The 20,330-nt window shown below is 50.9% G+C and overlaps 1 protein-coding gene across 2 annotated transcripts; it reads right to left on the reverse strand.

The window, feature by feature from the left end:
* Positions 1–1,503: 1,503 nt before the first annotated feature.
* Positions 1,504–20,299, reverse strand: FOXRED1 (FAD dependent oxidoreductase domain containing 1). Of its 2 annotated transcripts, none has more exons than XM_077249465.1 (12): positions 20,039–20,236; positions 11,620–11,840; positions 11,169–11,279; positions 8,904–9,022; positions 7,322–7,416; positions 7,148–7,249; positions 6,736–6,812; positions 5,181–5,341; positions 4,977–5,106; positions 4,799–4,903; positions 2,338–2,593; positions 1,504–1,687 (listed from the first exon to the last, which is right to left on the reverse strand). In XM_077249465.1, exons 1-11 carry the CDS (start codon positions 20,175–20,177, stop codon positions 2,339–2,341), a joined length of 1,515 nt encoding a protein of 504 aa, XP_077105580.1. In that variant the 5' UTR covers positions 20,178–20,236; the 3' UTR covers positions 1,504–1,687; position 2,338. The 2 variants fall into 2 exon arrangements, with proteins under 2 accessions (XP_077105580.1, XP_077105579.1); XM_077249464.1 differs by having other exon boundaries at positions 1,552–1,687; positions 11,647–11,840; positions 20,039–20,299.
* Positions 20,300–20,330: the final 31 nt, after the last annotated feature.

The raw sequence follows: 20,330 nt of genomic DNA on the forward strand, positions 1-20,330 counted from the left end.
AAACGCTGAAAGAATTAACAATGTAGATTGAAATCTGCAAGTCACAAAGACGCAGCGTGTGCACCAGACCTCAGGAGTCTCCTTTGCTGCCTACCGGCTTTGTGACAAATCTGCAAGGTGTGCACAGGCCCTTAGTAATATTCCGATATCAGACGATTTCCATTCACTGACAGGAAGCCGAGATCTGATAAAAAGGCAAAGTGTTAAATCACAAAATATGGCAGAAAGCTGCTACCAGGAAGACCCCCGACACTCTGGAGCCCCCCAATCCTCATCACTCTTATGCCCACTGCAGGCACAGAAGACGCGGTCAGCCTTCCTGTACGTGCGAGCGATGCGATCTCATGATCGTCTACGTGTGACCGCGGCCGCCTGATAATCCAGAGATCCTGGCTTCAAACCTTGTTCCCGCAGAGGAAGGAGCAGATTACTAGATCCAGGAGAGGACGGGATCCCTCTAATAAGCCGATCACACAGAGGATCCGGTAATCACAAAAATATATTGTATGTACTGGAAATCAGTGTCTTAAAGGGGCGGTACCAGAAGTGGCCCTCCTATAGCACCAGATACATTCCAACGAGAGGACAGTGGTAGAGCTCGATTTAGAAGAAATTCCCTATGACAGCTCTTCTGGCCCTGTGCTCAGACCTGTCCCTGTTGCCAAAGGATTTTAATACATTTGCAGAAAAAGCATAAATTGTTCCAAGGCCCAGCATGAGCCTACGACAACACAGGGAACTGGAGCAGGAAGAGTTGTCATAGGATCACACACAGATAGCAGCAATAAAGGTACCGTCACATTAAGCGACGCTGCAGCGATAACGACAACGATGCCGATCGCTGCAGCGTCGCTGTTTGATCGCTGGAGAGCTGTCACACAGACCGCTCTCCAGCGATCAACGATGCCGAGGTCCCCTGGTAACCAGGGTAAACATCGGGTAACTAAGCGCAGGGCCGCGCTTAGTAACCCGATGTTTACCCTGGTTACCAGCGTAAAATGTAAAAAAAACAAACAGCACATACTTACATTCACGTCCCCCTGCGTCCACTTCCTGACTGACTGAGCGCCGTACAGTGAGAGCAGAGCGGTGACGTCACCGCTGTGCTGCTTTCACTTTCACTTTGCGGCGCTGAGTCAGAGGAGGAAGCAGACTGCAGGGGACGCAATGTGAGTATGTGCTGTTTGTTTTTTTTACATTTTACGCTGGTAACCAGGGTAAACATCGGGTTACTAAGCGCGGCCCCGCGCTTAGTTACCCGATGTTTACCCTGGTTACCAGTGTAAAATATCGCTGGTATCGTTGCATTTGGTGTCAAACACAACGATACACAGCGATCAAACGACCAAATAAAGTTCTGGACTTTATTCAGCGACCAGCGACATCACAGCAGGATCCTGATCGCTGCTGCGTGTCAAACTAAACGATATCGCTAGCGAGGACGCTGCAACGTCACGGATCGCTAGCGATATCGTTATAAAGTCGTTTAGTGTGACGGTACCTTAAGCCACATTCATACAAGTCTGTTGTGAGGTCTTTGATGGGCGCTGGTGTTGGCGTTATCCCTGAAGCCATCGGCCTCCATCTTTGTCTTCTTTCATTATCATTTTGACACCAGGTTGGATTTTTGGCCACAGCGAACAAAGTTCCGGATGTAAAAGGCAGTGACTGCAATCTCCTGTCCACGCTGTAGAGACAAGAAATCTTAGAAGCATCAAGCACTGCAAAGGGTTAACATGCACCTCTCTCCCCAAGTGTCAGTCTTTACTGCACCACTCACATGGTATTCCTGCAGCAGGAGGCACAGGATGAGCAGGAGAACGCAATTACAGGTGTCTGTGTGTAATAGATTGGTGCAGCAGTATTAGGCTGCTTTCACACTAGCGTTGGTACGGGGCCGTCGCACTGCGTCGGCCCGACGTACCGACGCATACTGTGCAAAAAATGCCCAACGTTGGCAGCGGAAGCAGTCTTAAGACACTTCCGCTTCCCCATTGTAAGGTCCGGGGAGGAAGGGGCGGAGTTTCGGTCGCGCATGCGCTGTCGAAAATGGTGGTCTCGACGCACAAAAAGTTACATGTAACGTTTTTTGTGGCGGCGGTGCGCCAAAACATGACGCAACCGTCGCACGACGGTTGCGACACGTCGCAATGCGTCGGTAATGTAAGTCTATGGGGAAAAAACGCATCCTGCGGACAACTTTGCAGGATGTGGTTTTTTCTCCTAAACGACGCATTGTGACATCCGCCGAAAAATGCTAGTGTGAAAGTAGCCTTAGGGGGGTCTGCAGCAAGATTGCCGGGGTGCACATCGGACCAGCACCCACCCCGCACTCACCTCACACTATGTTCCTCTCCAAAACGGGTTGTTGGGAGATAAAACGCTGGAACCCGAAGGATTCAAGGTCCAATGTAGTAAATCGCCCGTTGTTCAGTATCTCTGCTACCGCGCGGCCCACGGCCGGAGCCTGCTGCAAGCCGTGCCCGCTGAACCCGCAGGCAAAGTAAAGGTTCTGCACCAGCGGGTGGATGCCGATGACGCCATTCTGGTCGTACGTGTTGTAGTCGTAGTACCCGGCCCAGGCCGACTTCACCTGCATGAGAGACACCGCGTCATTATGGACACAACCCGAAGAGCCGCCCCCCACGGAGGAGCAGAGACGGCCGCTCCCACTTCTGGCAAAGTTCTGCAACTTCTAATTACTTTGTGACCGACTCAACAAGAATGGCGCTTTGTCCACAAAATCAGCCGAGTCCAACCACCCCCCCGCTATAAGATCCACCGAGCCCGACCACCCCCCCGCTATAAGATCCACCGAGCCCAGCCACCCCGCTTTAAGATCCACCGAGCCCGAACACCCCCCGTTATAAGATCCACCGAGCCCAACCACCCCCCGTTATAAGATCCACCGAGCCCAACCACCCCCCCCCCGCTATAAAATCCACCGAGCCCGACCACCCCCCGCTATAAGATCCACCGAGCCCGACCACCCCCCACTATAAGATCCACCGAGCCCAACCACCCCCTATATAAGATCCACCGAGCCCGACCACCCCCTATATAAGATCCACCGAGCCCGACCACCCCCCATATAAGATCCACCGAGCCCGACCACCCCCCCCATATCAGATCCACCGAGCCCGACCACCCCCCCATATAAGATCTACCGAGCCCGACCACCCCGCGCTATAAGATCCACCGAGCCCGACCACCCCGCGCTATAAGATCCACCGAGCCCGACCACCCCCCGCTATAAGATCCACCGAGCCCGACCACCCCCCACTATAAGATCCACCGAGCCCGACCACCCCCCATATAAGATCCACCGAGCCCGACCACCCCGCGCTATAAGATCCACCGAGCCCGACTACCCCGCGCTATAAGATCCACCCAGCCCGACCACCCCCCCCGCTATAAGATCCACCGAGCCCGACCACCCCCCCGCTATAAGATCCACCGAGCCCGACCACCCCCCACTATAAGATCCACCGAGCCCGACCACCCCCCATATAAGATCCACCGAGCCCGACCACCCCGCGCTAAGATCCACCGAGCCCGACTACCCCGCGCTATAAGATCCACCGAGCCCGACCACCCCACGCTATAAGATCCACCGAGCCCGACCACCCCAGCTATAAGATCCACCGAGCCCGACCGCCCAGCTATAAAATCCACCGAGCTCGACCACCCCCCCATATAAGATCTACCGAGCCCGACCACCCCGCGCTATAAGATCCACCGAGCCCGACCACCCCGCGCTATAAGATCCACCAAGCCCGACCACCCCCCCGCTATAAGATCCACCGAGCCCGACCACCCCCCACTATAAGATCCACCGAGCCCGACCACCCCCCCGCTATAAGATCCAACGAGCCCGACCACCCCCCGCTATAAGATAAACCGAGCCCGACCACACCCCCGCTATAAGATCCACTGAGCCCAACCACCCCCCGCTATAAGATCCAACGAGCCCGACCACCCCCCGCTATTAGATCCAACGAGCCCGACCACCCCCCGCTATTAGATCCAACAAGCCCGACCACACCCCCGCTATAAGATCCACTGAGCCCGACCACCCCCCGCTATTAGATCCAACGAGCCCGACCACCCCCCGCTATTAGATCCAACAAGCCCGACCACCCCCCGCTATAAGATAAACCGAGCCCGACCACCCCCGCTATAAGATTCACCGAGCTCGACCACCCCCCGCTATAAGATCCATCGAGCCCCCCCGCTATAAGATCCACCGAGCCCGACCACCCCCCCACTAGTAAGATCCACCCACTCTTCAGTTAGCGGAGTCGGTGTGAAAGCGCCAAAATTACATTTTCTTGTGTCTGCAAGTCGATCAGAAAGTTCTACTCCAGACTGAAGAATCGTCCTGTGTGTTTGTTTCTTGTGCTTCCCCAGATCTCCGCTTGTTGTCAGTGAAATGGATAAATTCCGTCCTGACCCCCGAACTTAACTACTGAGCGATTGCTCCAATGCTGAGAATTCGGCTCCCGACTGGGGTTTGATACAATGTACCAGTCAAAGGATTATCCAGAGACAATCGTAGCCAATCTAAGAGTAGAAGAAGACCACTTCTTTATACGGCTTCAGCCCCTGGAAGTGAACAGGATGTATCTATTCACTGACAGCAAGCAGAGATCCTGAAAACAGTGAGACATTGAAATAAGACATCTATTCACAACATTCCTTATAATGATTATTGGGGATTCCAGAAAGAGATGATGGGAGAGATGATGGAAACGTCCACAGGACCACGGCTTCACTCCGCCAGTGACCTTGGACGTACCTTCAAGGTCTCGAATAGCGGCACTCTGTGCGCCAGGAGCGGCCAGACCTTCTGCTGGAAATACTCGTGGTCCACGTCCAGATTACTGGTGTCCGGCTCCTCCTCCTGCACACAAGGATATTACTGCAGTGTGTCCTCCACCGCCGCTGCTGCCTCCTCGCACGCAGCCACCACTTACCTCCGGGGGAGAGAGGCCCCCGATGTAGTTTCCCCCCATCCCCTCCCTCCTGAAATAAACCCCAGAGCTGTCGATCAGCATCGGGCAGTCCAGGCCGGGGCCAGCGGGACAGTGGAACATGTAGATGTATCTGGAGAAGTCAAATGTTTCCACATAAAAATGGCGCAGAGAAACATCTGAGCAGGACGATGAGGGTGATAATACCTCTTTCTGGGCTCTACAGGAAGCTTGACTTCTTCATAGGTGCCCGGCTTCCCACAGCCAATCCCAACCATCTCGGCCACTTTCGAAGACCAGGCGCCGGCGGCATTGACGACCGCCATACAGTCCACAGGCTGGTTCTCCAAACTGTTCTGTGTCTGGACCTGAAAAATATCAGGATACCCATGTGGAGACAAAGAGGGGGTTCTGGGATCGGCAGGTGCCCTAGTCCACTGGCCCAAGACCGCATGGACCAGAGATCATCCCACCGAACGCCTGCTCTCCTTTCACCGTGGATGTAATACTACTCAGACACTATAGGGTGAGGTAACATAGTGTGGCAATACTTTATTGAGCCACAAAATAGACAAGTAACACATACAATTTATAGATTGTGAGCCCTCGCGGGCAGGGTCCTCTCTCCTTCTGTACCAGTTGTGACTTGTATTGTTCAAGATTATTGTACCTGTTTTTATTATGTACACCCCTCCTCACATGTAAAGCGCCATGGAATAAATGGCGCTAATAAATAATAATAATAATACTACAATAGTCCCAGCAAAATACTCCAAGATGGTGCACATTACAGAGTCTCCCCCTTCCACTGACTCGCTGGGATAAGATCAACTGAGACTTCACAGCTTCCAGGACCGACGACCTCACCTGTGACATGCACAGAGAGGAGGTAACGAGGAGCGTAGGAATATGACAGTCCATTCAGGTACAAGGCCAGGTGACCGGAGGGTCACAACCTGGCTTTTCAGAACATCTCCATGAAGCAAGGTGATCGGTGGGTTCCAATCCTGGCTTTCTGTAAACATATCCATAGTTCCAGGCGACCGGTGGGTCCAAATCCGGACTACCCCAATGTATCCATGCTATAGTGATGGTAAATGGAGCAGATCTGTATTCTTCCAGCTGGGGCCGTGGTCCCCTAAGCTGGCATCCTGTAGAATGTCAACTTTGTGTCCCTCATGATGGAGCCATGATGTCTTGGTGTTCCTGGTTTTGTAAAGAGTTTCTGGTTCTTTGGATCTCTGGATGTACATTGTTACAGAGGCATATCCCCTTTTTATAGTTCACAACTGTTCTTCAAGCCCATTATTCATCAGTCAGGGGGAAGGGGTGTTAAGATTAACTCACATTGTTTGAGTATTTAGTTTATCCTTCAATGTTTGCAAATCAACAAATGGCATGGCCTCCTGTAATGTGTAGTCAACATATCAATGACCCTGCATCCCTATTTTACAAAGATAACAGTACAATAAACTGTAGGAGCTGATATAAGAGATAATTAACAACCATTCATCTATTTACAAATATCACTTTAACCTACTAGAAGAGTCAAAACTTCAGACTCGACCAATTGAAGAAAGAAACACAAATTCAAAAGTCAACATACAGATAACAGTCTATTCCTCCTGGCATACTGAAAATAGACATCTAGCTAATTAAGGTAAAATGCTGTGTCGTCACAGTCCATAATAATAAAAAAAATCTTATATAAACCTAATTAATCTCAGCAATCACATAAATTTGACATTCGGAATATACTCACAATAACTTGTTTGATTATTTTACAGGTCACCGGTTCGCCGTCCGCCGTCATCATTTCTTGTTTCATGTAGTTGAAACCTATTGACAGTAATGTTTTATTAGAAGTCCAGGCATTCTGGTATATGTAGTTCTACGCCAGCAGCTGCAGCATAATGCGGATCACATTGTATAAATGCAGAGCGACTGCAGTGCTGCCACCCACTGGTCATTACTGGTGCTGCATGTGTTACTATTTGGTGATTTTTGACCTCCACTTTCCCCTTATTTATCTTACATTAGATGGATATCATTAGGGTTCATTTGCCCGAAGCTCTGCCATTGGTTAAGGACAAGCAGGAGAGAACAAGCACAAAGATCTGTGTCATACCTGTCCCTACAGGACCAATGGTGACACTGCTGAGTGCGGCACTCACCTGCCACCTCCCCGTGGCAATGTAAGACGCCCATGGACATGGCCTTACGCCTGAGAGCACTGAGCAGCAACCAGGGATCGAACCAGCCCTCGTTCTCCAGCCCTGAAAACAAAACCACAGTGAGTGCAGTAATCCAGAACCTGCTGCTCCGACACAGAGCAGAGCAGCCCTCACCATAAGAGGCGAGCGCCACGTCCTGCGTATGGAGCCACGGAAACTTCCTCTTCAGCTGATCCGGAGAGAGTAGCGTCACCTTGGCCCCCTGCTCCCTGCGGTGCGAGAAAGTAACACAAAGGGTCACCAGGGCAATACCCCGAATTCAGGGGTCCCTTCCTGTCTGCTCCTGGGAAAGCCGGACAACAACCCCCGGGGACTGGAGGAGCGGCCGTCCTGAGTGACACCCACTGGTGACAAACCCCCGGGGACTGGAGGAGCGGCCATCCTGAGAGACACCCACTGGTGACAACCCCCCAGGGACTGGAGGAGCGGCCATCCTGAGTCACCCAATGGTGACAAACTCCCAGGGACTGGAGGAGCGGCCATCCTGAGAGGCACCCACTGGTGACAACCCCCGGGGACTGGAGGAGCGGCCATCCTGAGACACCCAATGGTGACAAACCCCCCAGGGACTGGAGGAGCGGCCATCCTGAGAGACACCTAATGGTGACAAACCCCCAGGGACTGGAGGAGCGGCCATCCTGAGAGACACCCACTGGTGACAAACCCCCAGGGACTGGAGGAGCGGCCATCCTGAGTGACACCCACTGGTGACAAACCCCCAGGGACTGGAGGAGCGGCCATCCTGAGTGACACCCACTGGTGACAAACCCCCAAGGACTGTAGGAGCGGCCATCCTGAGTGACACCCGTAACAAACCCTCAGGGACTGGAGGAGCGGCCATCCTGAGTGACACCCACTGGTGACAAACCCCCAGGGACTGGAGGAGCGGCTGTCCTGAGTGACACCCACTGGTGACAACCCCCCAGGGACTGGAGGAGCGGCCATCCTGAGACACACCCACTGGTGACAAACCCCCAGGGACTGGAGGAGCGGCCATCCTGAGTGACACCCACTGGTGACAAACCCCCAGGGACTGGAGGAGCGGCCATCCTGAGTGACACCCACTGGTGACAAACCCCCAAGGACTGTAGGAGCGGCCATCCTGAGTGACACCCGTAACAAACCCTCAGGGACTGGAGGAGCGGCCATCCTGAGTGACACCCACTGGTGACAAACCCCCAGGGACTGGAGGAGCGGCTGTCCTGAGTGACACCCACTGGTGACAACCCCCCAGGGACTGGAGGAGCGGCCATCCTGAGACACACCCACTGGTGACAAACCCACCCAGTGATTGGAGGAGCGGCCAGCCTGAGTGACACCCACTGGTGACAAACCCCCAGGGACTGGTGACAACAGCTTCACGCTGAAAAGTCCATCCCTGCTCTCAGAGAGGACGTACCGACTACCTCAGACGCCGGGGGGTAGTAAACCCACCCTACACTCTCCACCATCAACTCTGCTGCACATACACCACAAAGTACCCCGGACCTGGGCGATACATTGTAACAAACCCTCCAGACAGTGGAGATGTGCAGCTCAGAGAGGACTGTCCACACTGGATACAACTGTAACAAACCCTCAGCGAGTGTCAGGTCGTGTTATATAAACGAGAAGGTTTCCATGATACCACGTTACACAACTTACAGAAGAATGGAGCGGCCCTGGTACCACAACCACTATCATCCCCACCCAGTACCTCTGCACTCGGTAATTTTCCTCCAGGATCTCGGCTCCTTTGTCACTGGACAGGAAGAGGTACCCCGAGGGGTTAAACTGAATGTCAACAGGGTCTTCATTTATAATACCCAAGTACTCCTGGAATAAGAGACATGGGGGTCTGAGGAGGGTCCAAGATACAGGACAACTAATGTATGTACATAGTGACTGTACCAGCAGAATAGTGAGTGCAGCTCTGGGGTATAATACATGATGTAACTCAGGATCAGTAATGTATGTGCACAGTGACTGCACCAGCAGAATAGTGAGTGCAGCTCTGGAGTATAATACATGATGTAACTCAGGATCAGTAATGTATGTACACAGTGACTGCACCAGCAGAATTGTGAGTGCAGCTCTGAAGTATAATACAGGATGTAACTCAGGATCAGTAATGTAATGTATGTACACAGCGACTGCACCAGCAGAATAGTGAGTGCAGCTGTGGGGTATAATACAGGGTGTAACTCAGGATCAGTATTGTAATGTATGTACACAGTGACTGCACCAGCAGAATAGTGAGTGCAGCTCTGGAGCATAATACAGGGTGTAACTCAGGATCAGTATTGTAATGTATGTACACAGTGACTGCACCAGCAGAATAGTGAGTGCAGCTCTGGAGCATAATACAGGAGGTAACTCAGGATCAGTAATGTATTGTATGTACACAGTGACTGCACCATCAGAATAGTGAGTGCAGCTCTGGGGTATAATACAGGAGGTAACTCAGGATCAGTAATGTAATGTATGTACACAGTGACTGCACCATCAGAATAGTGAGTGCAGCTCTGGGGTACAATACAGGAGGTAACTAAGGATCAGTAATGTAATGTATGTACACAGTGACTGCACCAGCAGAATAGTGAGTGCAGCTCTGGTGTATAATACAGGAGGTAACTCAGGATCAGTAATGTATTGTTGTCAATTCTGTTCTCGAGCTCCCTCCTGTGGTTATTAATGGTACTTCGGCAAGTTCTGTTCATGGACTCCCTCTGGTGGCTGTGAGTGGAGCTGCTGGTTCTGAGATTCATTCTCCAGCTGATCTCGTTGAGGCCTTGGCTGGCTGCTCTATTTAACTCCACTCAGATCGTTACTTGATGCCAGCTGTCAATGTCCTAGTACTGGTTCAGTTCTCTTGGATCTTTCAGATGACCTGTCTACTTCAGCAAAAGCTAAGTTTCTGCTAGCTTATTTGTTATCATTGTTTTTTGTCCAGCTTGCTATCATGATTTTGTTCTGTTAGCTGGAAGCTCTGGGATGCAGAGTGGCACCACCGCGCCGTGAGTCGGTGCGGTGGTTTCTTTTGCACACACTGCGTGGTTTTTTGTTAGTGTTTTATGCTGACCGCAAAGATACCTTTTCTATCCTCAGTCTGTTTAGTTAAGCCTGGCCTCCTATGCTGAAACCTGTTTCATTTCTGTGTTTGTGACTTCCATCTTAACTCACAGTCAATATATGTGGGGGCTGCCTATTTCTTTGGGGGATTTCTCTGAGGCAAGGTAGGCTGTATTTTCTATCTTTAGGGGAAGTTAGCTCTTAGGCTGTGAAGAGGCGTCTAGGCAGAGTCAGGAACGCTCCACGGCTATTTCTAGTTGTTGTGATAGGATTAGGGCTTGCGGTCAGCAGAGCTCCCACTTCCCAGAGCTCGTCCTGTATTACTAGTTTGCTCATCTGGTCATTTCTAGTGCTCCTAACCACCAGTTCAATCATAACAATGTATGTACACAGCGACTGCACCAGCAGAATAGTGAGTGCAGCTGTGGGGTATAATACAGGATGTAACTCAGGATCAGTAATGTAATGTATGTACACAGTGACTGCACCAGCAGAATAGTGAGTGCAGCTCTGGAGCATAATACAGGAGGTAACTCAGGATCAGTAATGTAATGTATGTACAAAGTGACTGCACCAGCAGAATAGTGAGTGCAGCTCTGGAGTATAATACAGGAGGTAACTCAGGATTAGTAATGTAATGTATGTACACAGTGTCTGCACCAGCAGAATAGTGAGTGCAGCTCTGGGGTATAATACAGGGTGTAACTCAGGATCAGTATTGTAATGTATGTACACAGTGACTGCACCAGCAGAATAGTGAGTGCAGCTCTGGAGGATAATACAGTATGTAACTCAGGATCAGTAATGTAATGTATGTACACAGTGACTGCACCAGCAGAATAGTGAGCGCAACTCTGGTGCTATGTGACTGTACTGTTCTTTAGCTTCTGTTACAGTACTGTCATCTTACATTAATGTTGCGCAGAAAATGGGCTCCAAACAGCGACATCTGGATGTTTTCCGGTCGGGAGAATTGCTGTCGGATGCCGCCTGCCGAGAGAACGGTGGAGGCGTGAGAGTACTAGGGGTGAGATAAGAGAGGGTATTATTACATAACGTTACCTGGGTCCACTGGGATGAATCATGTACACAGCTCTCCGGGCGTACACTATATTACAAATAGCAGGGTCACAGACGCACATACCACCCAACAGCTGTCAGCGGGACATGGTATCTGGGCGGATGAGCACCTCGGATTCCGGTAGATGACACATAATAGACAAGTGCTTACTCCCCGGTGTAACAGACACACCGGCCCCAGAATCTGTGCACTCATGTTATAATCTGAATGTTATGATAAAGTGACGGCGGAGGACGATCCGGTCTGCACATGTCACGCACAGCCGTGGGGTGAGACTCACGGTCGGATCGCGCTCCACCACCAGCACCTTGTACGCTCTCTTCTTGGTCTGCATTTTCATCAGCCAATAGGCAACTGCCCAGCCCATGACTCCACCCCCGACAATGACGATGTCCGCGTGTTCTGGCGGCAGATGGTCCATGGATTTGAATGGCGACCAGTCGCTGCCCGGCAGAGCGTCCCGCACTTTATTGTGGATCTTCTGCATCTCACTGGTCAGAACTGGGAGGAAAACAGAGAAATAACAAAGGAAATCCGATCACAGACGAGCGACACCAAGCAGACGGCACTGGGTTAGTGATGTCATCACCGGGGGTGGGGCTGACAACCTCTCTACATGATATACAGGCTGGTTGTCAGCAGTAATAGGTGATGAGCTGGTGCCGTAGTACACGGTGCGTGGTCTCCCGCCTGATCACAGGTCATTATATCAGTGACGTCACCATGGGGCGGGCCTGACAACCTGTCTACATGATATACAGGCTGGTTGTCAGAGGTAATAGATGATGAGCTGGTGCCGTAGTATACGGTGTGTGGTCTCCCGCCTGATCGCAGGTCATTATATCAGTGATGTCATCACCGGAGGCGGGGCTGACAACCTCTCTACATGATATACAGGCTGGTTGTCAGCAGTGATAGATGATGAGCTGGTGCCGTAGTATACGGTGTGTGGTCTCCCGCCTGATCACAGGTCATTATATCAGTGATGATGTCATCACCGGGGGCGGGGCTGACAACCTCTCTACATGATATACAGGCTGGTTGTCAGCAGTGATAGATGATGAGCTGGTGCCGTAGTATACGGTGTGTGGTCTCCCACCTGATCACAGGTCATTATATCAGTGATGATGTCATCACCGGGGGCGGGGCTGACAACCACTCTACATGATATACAGGCTGGTTGTCAGCAGTGATAGATGATGAGCTGGTGCCGTAGTATACGGTGTGTGGTCTCCCGCCTGATCACAGGTCATTATATCAGTGATGATGTCATCACCGGGGGCGGGGCTGACAACCACTCTACATGATATACAGGCTGGTTGTCAGAGGTAACAGATGATGAGCTGGTGCCGTAGTATACGGTGTGTGGTCTCCCGCCTGATCACAGGTCATTATATCAGTGACGTCACCATGGGGCGGGCCTGACAACCTCTCTACATGATATACAGGCTGGTTGTCAGCAGTAATAGATGATGAGCTGGTGCTGTAGTACACGGTGCGTGGTCTCCCGCCTGATCACAGGTCATTATATCAGTGATGTCATCACCGGCAGCGGGGCTGACAACCTCTCTACATGATACACAGGCTGGTTGTCAGCAGGGGCTTTTTCCCAGTACTGATATATTGAACTTGTGCAGTTGTCGCAGACACAAACAGCTGTGGATTCTTTATAACGGGTTTAGTCATTAACTATCAATATTAAGAAATAACCAAAAATAACTCGTGCACAGTCAGCGGCGCTGTCAGCAGTTGTGACGGCTCGTTACCCCACGGGGTTAATACAATACAGTAATGATACTGACAACCTTCGAGGACGCCGTGCAGACTCTCGTGTCGGTTATCACAGAACTTTACTACAATCAGATGCCACAAAGTGACAAAAAATAAAGAGAATAATGGCAGCGAGCGCGTCCTGTTATTACAGTGCGGGGAAGAGGCGAGGGGGCGACGTGACGAGACGACCCCACAGGTGATAGAATAATCCACGCAGAGCGTCCGATGGGGACAGGGATGCAGCGCTGCAGAATGTGACGGCGACATATCAGCGAGTGACAGGAATCTGATGCCACATTGTATCACCCAGGATTCATACAGTGGGGCAAAAAAGTATTTAGTCAGTCAGCAATAGTGCAAATTCCACCACTTAAAAAGATGAGAGGCGTCTGTAATTTACATCATAGGTAGACCTCAACTATGGGAGACAAACTGAGCAAAAAAAATCCAGAAAATCACATTGTCTGTTTTTTTATCATTTTATTTGCATATTATGGTGGAAAATAAGTATTTGGTCAGAAACAAAATTTCATCTCAATACTTTGTAATATATCCTTTGTTGGCAATGACAGAGGTCAAACGTTTTCTGTAAGTCTTCACAAGGTTGCCACACACTGTTGTTGGTATGTTGGCCCATTCCTCCATGCAGATCTCCTCTAGAGCAGTGATGTTTTTGGCTTTTCGCTTGGCAACACAGACTTTCAACTCCCTCCAAAGGTTTTTTATAGGGTTGAGATCTGGAGACTGGCTAGGCCACTCCAGGACCTTGAAATGCTTCTTACGAAGCCACTCCTTCATTGCCCTGGCGGTGTGCTTTGGATCATTGTCATGTTGAAAGACCCAGCCACGTTTCATCTTCAATGCCCTTGCTGATGGAAGGAGGTTTGCACTCAAAATCTCACCATGCATGGCCCCATTCATTCTTTCATGTACCCGGATCAGTCGTCCTGGCCCCTTTGCAGAGAAACAGCCCCAAAGCATGATGTTTCCACCACCATGCTTTACAGTAGGTATGGTATTTGATGGATGCAACTCAGTATTCTTTTTCCTCCAAACACGACAAGTTGTGTTTCTACCAAACAGTTCCAGTTTGGTTTCATCAGACCATAGGACATTCTCCCAAAACTCCTCTGGACCATCCAAATGCTCTCTAGCAAACTTCAGACAGGCCCGGACATGTACTGGCTTAAGCAGTGGGACACGTCTGGCACTGCAGGATCTGAGTCCATGGTGGCGTAGTGTGTTACTTATGGTAGGCCTTGTTACATTGGTCCCAGCTCTCTGCAGTTCATTCACTAGGTCCCCCCGCGTGGTTCTGGGATTTTTGCTCACCGTTCTTGTGATCATTCTGACCCCACGGGGTGGGATTTTGCGTGGAGCCCCAGATCGAGGGAGATTATCAGTGGTCTTGAATGTCTTCCATTTTCTAATTATTGCTCCCACTGTTGATTTCTTCACTCCAAGCTGGTTGGCTATTGCAGATTCAGTCTTCCCAGCCTGGTGCAGGGCTACAATTTTGTTTCTGGTGTCCTTTGACAGCTCTTTGGTCTTCACCATAGTGGAGTTTGGAGTCAGACTGTTTGAGGGTGTGCACAGGTGTCTTTTTATACTGATAACAAGTTTAAACAGGTGCCATTACTACAGGTAATGAGTGGAGGAAAGAGGAGACTCCTAAAGAAGAAGTTACAGGTCTGTGAGAGCCAGAAATCTTGAAATTTTGTTTCTGACCAAATACTTATTTTCCACCATAATATGCAAATAAAATGATAAAAAAACAGACAACGTGATTTTCTGGATTTTTTTTCTCAGTTTGTCTCCCATAGTTGAGGTCTACCTATGATGTAAATTACAGACGCCTCTCATCTTTTTAAGTGGTGGAACTTGCACTATTGCTGACTGACTAAATACTTTTTTGCCCCACTGTATAACGCAGCCCTCACTGCAGTGTAACCATACAGTGAACACAGGGTCTGCAGTCACCGCTCACACTGTATATATCCTACACTGTGGGGTCGCTGCAGTCACCGCTCACACTGTATATATATCCTACACTGTGGGGGTCGCTGCAGTCACCGCTCACACTGTATATATCCTACACTGTGGGGGTCGCTGCAGTCACCGCTCACACTGTATATATCCTACATTGTGGGGGTCGCTGCAGTCACCGCTCACACTGTATATATCCTACACTGTGGGGGTCGCTGCAGTCACCGCTCACACTGTATATATCCTACACTGTGGGGGTCGCTGCAGTCACCGCTCACACTGTATATATCCTACACTGTGGGGGGTCTCTGCAGTCACCGCTCACACTGTATATCTCCTACATTGTGGGGGTTTGTGGGGGTCGCTGCAGTCACCGCTCACACTGTATATATCCTACACTGTGGGGGTCGCTGCAGTCACCGCTCACACTGTATATATCCTACACTGTGGGGGTCGCTGCCGTCACCGCTCACACTGTATATATCCTACACTATGGGGGTCGCTGCAGTCACCGCTCACACTGTATATCTCCTACATTGTGGGGGTCGCTGCAGTCACCGCTCACACTGTATATCTCCTACACTGTGGGGGTTTGTGGGGGTTGCTGCAGTCACCGCTCACACTGTATATCTCCTACACTGTGGGGGTCGCTGCAGTCACCGCTCACACTGTATATATATCCTACACTGTGGGGGTCGCTGCAGTCACCGCTCACACTATATATATCCTACATTGTGGGGGTCGCTGCAGTCACCGCTCACACTATATATATCCTACACTGTGGGGGTCACTGCAGTCACCGCTCACACTGTATATATATCCTACACTGTGGGGGTCGCTGCAGTCACCGCTCACACTGTATATATCCTACACTGTGGGGGTCGCTGCAGTCACCGCTCACACTGTATATATATCCTACACTGTGGGGGTCGCTGCAGTCACCGCTCACACTGTATATATCCTACACTATGGGGGTCGCTGCAGTCACCGCTCACACTGTATATCTCCTACATTGTGGGGGTCGCTGCAGTCACCGCTCACACTGTATATCTCCTACACTGTGGGGGTTTGTGGGGGTTGCTGCAGTCACCGCTCACACTGTATATATCCTACACTGTGGGGGTCGCTGCAGTCACCACCCACACTGTATATCTCCTACATTGTGGGGGTCGCTGCAGTCACCGCTCACACTGTATATATCCTACACTGTGGGGGTCGCTGCCGTCACCGCTCACACTGTATATCTCCTACATTGTGGGGGTCGCTGCAGTCACCGCTCACACTGTATATCTCCTACACTGTGGGGGTGGCTGCAGTCACCGCTCACACTGTATATCTCCTACACTGTGGGGGTGGCTGCAGTCACCGCTCACACTGTATATCTCCTACACTGTGGGGGTGGCTGCAGTCACCGCTCACACTGTATATCTCCTACACTGTGGGGGTCGCTGCAGTCACCGTTCACAGTATATATATCCTACATTGTGGGGGTCTCTGCAGTCACCGCTCACACTGTATATCTCCTACATTGTGGGGGTCGCTGCAGTCACCGCTCACACTATATATATCCAACACTGTGGGGATCACTGCAGTCACCGCTCACACTGTATATCTCCTACATTGTGGGGGTCGCTGCAGTCACTGCTCACACTGTATAAATCCTACATTGTGGGGGTCGCTGCAGTCACCGCTCACACTGTATATATCCTACACTGTGGGGGTCGCTGCAGTCACCGCTCACACTATATATACCCTACATTGTGGGGGTCTCTGCAGTCACCGCTCACCACTGTATATCTCCTACACTGTGGGGGTCGGTGCAGTCACCGCTCACACTGTATATCTCCTACACTGTGGGGGTCTCTGCAGTCACCGCTCACGGTATATATATCCTACATTGTGGGGGTCTCTGCAGTCACCGCTCACACTATATATATATCCTACATTGTGGGGGTCGCTGCAGTCACCGCTCACACTATATATATATATTTCCTACATTGTGGGGGTCTCTGCAGTCACCGCTCACATTGTATATCTCCTACATTGTGGGGGTCGCTGCAGTCACCGCTCACACTGTATATCTCCTACACTGTGGGGGTCGCTGCAGTCACCGCTCACACTGTATATCTCCTACACTGTGGGGGTCTCTGCAGTCACCGTTCACAGTATATATATCCTACATTGTGGGGGTCGCTGCAGTCACCGCTCACACTATATATATATATCCTACATTGTGGGGGTCTCTGCAGTCACCGCTCACACTGTATATTTCCTACATTGTGGGGGTCGCTGCAGTCACCGCTCACACTATATATATCCTACACTGTGGGGATCACTGCAGTCACCGCTCACACTGTATATCTCCTACATTGTGGGGGTCGCTGCAGTCACTGCTCACCACTGTATATCTCCTACACTGTGGGGGTCTCTGCATTCACCGCTCACACTATATAAAAAATGCTACACTGTGGGGGGTCTCTGCAGTCACCGCTCACACTGTATATCTCCTACATTGTGGGGGTCGCTGCAGTCACCGCTCACACTATATATATCCTACACTGTGGGGATCACTGCAGTCACCGCTCACACTGTATATATCCTACACTATGGGGGTCGCTGCAGTCACCGCTCACACTGTATATATCCTACACTGTGGGGGTCGCTGCAGTCACCGCTCACACTGTATATCTCCTACACTGTGGGGGTCAGTGCAGTCACCGCTCACACTGTATATCTCCTACATTGTGGGGGTCGCTGCAGTCACCGCTCAAACTGTATATCTCCTACATTGTGGGGGTGTCTGCAGTCACCGCTCACACTGTATATACCCTACATTGTGGGAGTGTCTGCAGTCACCGCTCACACTGTATATACCCTACATTGTGGGGGTCGCTGCAGTCACCGCTCACACTGTATAAATCCTACATTGTGGGGGTCGCTGCAGTCACTGCTCACACTGTATAAATCCTACATTGTGGGGGTCTCTGCAGTCACCGCTCACCACTGTATATCTCCTACACTGTGGGGGTCGGTGCAGTCACCGCTCACACTGTATATCTCCTACACTGTGGGGGTCTCTGCAGTCACCGCTCACGGTATATATATCCTACATTGTGGGGGTCGCTGCAGTCACCGCTCACACTATATATATCCTACATTGTGGGGGTCGCTGCAGTCACCGCTCACACTATATATATATATCCTACATTGTGGGGGTCTCTGCAGTCACCGCTCACACTGTATATTTCCTACATTGTGGGGGTCGCTGCAGTCACCGCTCACACTATATATATCCTACACTGTGGGGATCACTGCAGTCACCGCTCACACTGTATATCTCCTACATTGTGGGGATCGCTGCAGTCACTGCTCACCACTGTATATCTCCTACACTGTGGGGGTCTCTGCATTCACCGCTCACACTATATAAAAAATGCTACACTGTGGGGGGTCTCTGCAGTCACCGCTCACACTGTATATCTCCTACATTGTGGGGGTCGCTGCAGTCACCGCTCACACTATATATATCCTACACTGTGGGGATCACTGCAGTCACCGCTCACACTGTATATATCCTACACTGTGGGGATTGCTGCAGTCACCGCTCACACTATATATATATATTTCCTACATTGTGGGGGTCGCTGCAGTCACCGCTCACACTGTATATCTCCTACATTGTGGGGGTCGCTGCAGTCACCGCTCAAACTGTATATCTCCTACATTGTGGGGGTGTCTGCAGTCACCGCTCACACTGTATATACCCTACATTGTGGGGGGTCTCTGCAGTCACCGCTCACACAATATATATATATATATATATATATATATATATATATATATATATATATATATATATATATATATATATATATATATATATATATATATATTACACTGTGGGGGTGTCTGCAGTCACCGCTCACACTGTATATCTCCTACACTGTGGGGGTCGCTGCAGTCACCGCTCACACTGTATATACCCTACACTGTGGGGGTCGCTGCAGTCACCGCTCACACTATATATACCCTACACTGTGGGGGTCGCTGCAGTCACCGCTCACACTGTATATACCCTACACTGTGGGGGTCGCTGCAGTCACCGCTCACACTGTATATACCCTACATTGTGGGGGTCGCTGCAGTCACCGCTCACACTGTATATACCCTACACTGTGGGGGGTCTCTGCAGTCACCGCTCACACTGTATATACCCTACACTGTGGGGGTCGCTGCAGTCACCGCTCACACTGTATATATCCTACATTGTGGGGGTGTCTGCAGTCACCGCTCACACTGTATATATCCTACACTGTGGGGGGTCTCTGCAGTCACCGCTCACACTATATATACCCTACATTGTGGGGGTCGCTGCAGTCACCGCTCACACTGTATATACCCTACACTGTGGGGGTCGCTGCAGTCACCGCTCACACTGTATATATCCTACACTGTGGGGATCACTGCAGTCACCGCTCACACTGTATATATCCTACACTGTGGGGATTGCTGCAGTCACCGCTCACACTATATATATATATTTCCTACATTGTGGGGGTCGCTGCAGTCACCGCTCACACTATATATATATATCTCCTACATTGTGGGGGTCGCTGCAGTCACCGCTCAAACTGTATATCTCCTACATTGTGGGGGTGTCTGCAGTCACCGCTCACACTGTATATACCCTACATTGTGGGGGTGTCTGCAGTCACCGCTCACACTGTATATACCCTACATTGTGGGGGTCGCTGCAGTCACCGCTCACACTGTATATACCCTACACTGTGGGGGTGTCTGCAGTCACCGCTCACACTGTATATACCCTACATTGTGGGGGTCGCTGCAGTCACCGCTCACACTGTATATACCCTACACTGTGGGGGTCGCTGCAGTCACCGCTCACACTGTATATATCCTACATTGTGGGGGTTGCTTACTTTTGGTGAAGTCATCCTCCTTCAGTAAAGCTGTGGATGTCATGAAGCCCCTGTGTGCCGCTGCTGTGGCCCCCAGGGCAGGGCCCCCGCGGTTCAGCAGCCGCAGCGCTCCAGTTCTGCACACCCTGCTCACACTCATAGCTCTGCAGTGACTGACCAGTATGACCACACAGCCGATAGAGAACTTTCACTTTCTGTGACATCATCAGCGAGCGTCGTGCTGACAGCCAATCAGAGTGACACCATCTACTCCAGAGAGCGCGCGGGTGATGGGCGTAGTAAGATGGCGGCG

The sequence above is a fragment of the Ranitomeya variabilis genome, chromosome 4 (assembly GCF_051348905.1).
Source record: "Ranitomeya variabilis isolate aRanVar5 chromosome 4, aRanVar5.hap1, whole genome shotgun sequence".
Taxonomy (NCBI): domain Eukaryota; kingdom Metazoa; phylum Chordata; class Amphibia; order Anura; family Dendrobatidae; genus Ranitomeya; species Ranitomeya variabilis.

Excerpts from the sequence above, each read along its gene's own strand:
- FOXRED1 (XM_077249465.1), bottom strand. The coding sequence starts at position 20,177 with ATGAGTGTGAGCAGGGTGTGCAGAACTGGAGCGCTGCGGCTGCTGAAC. Across the intron at positions 11,841-20,038 it reads GGAGGATGACTTCACCAAAA|TTCTGACCAGTGAGATGCAG; the intron begins GTAAGCAACCCC and ends TTTTCCTCCCAG. Across the intron at positions 7,250-7,321 it reads CGTGGCGCTCGCCTCTTATG|GGCTGGAGAACGAGGGCTGG; the intron begins GTGAGGGCTGCT and ends TTTTGTTTTCAG.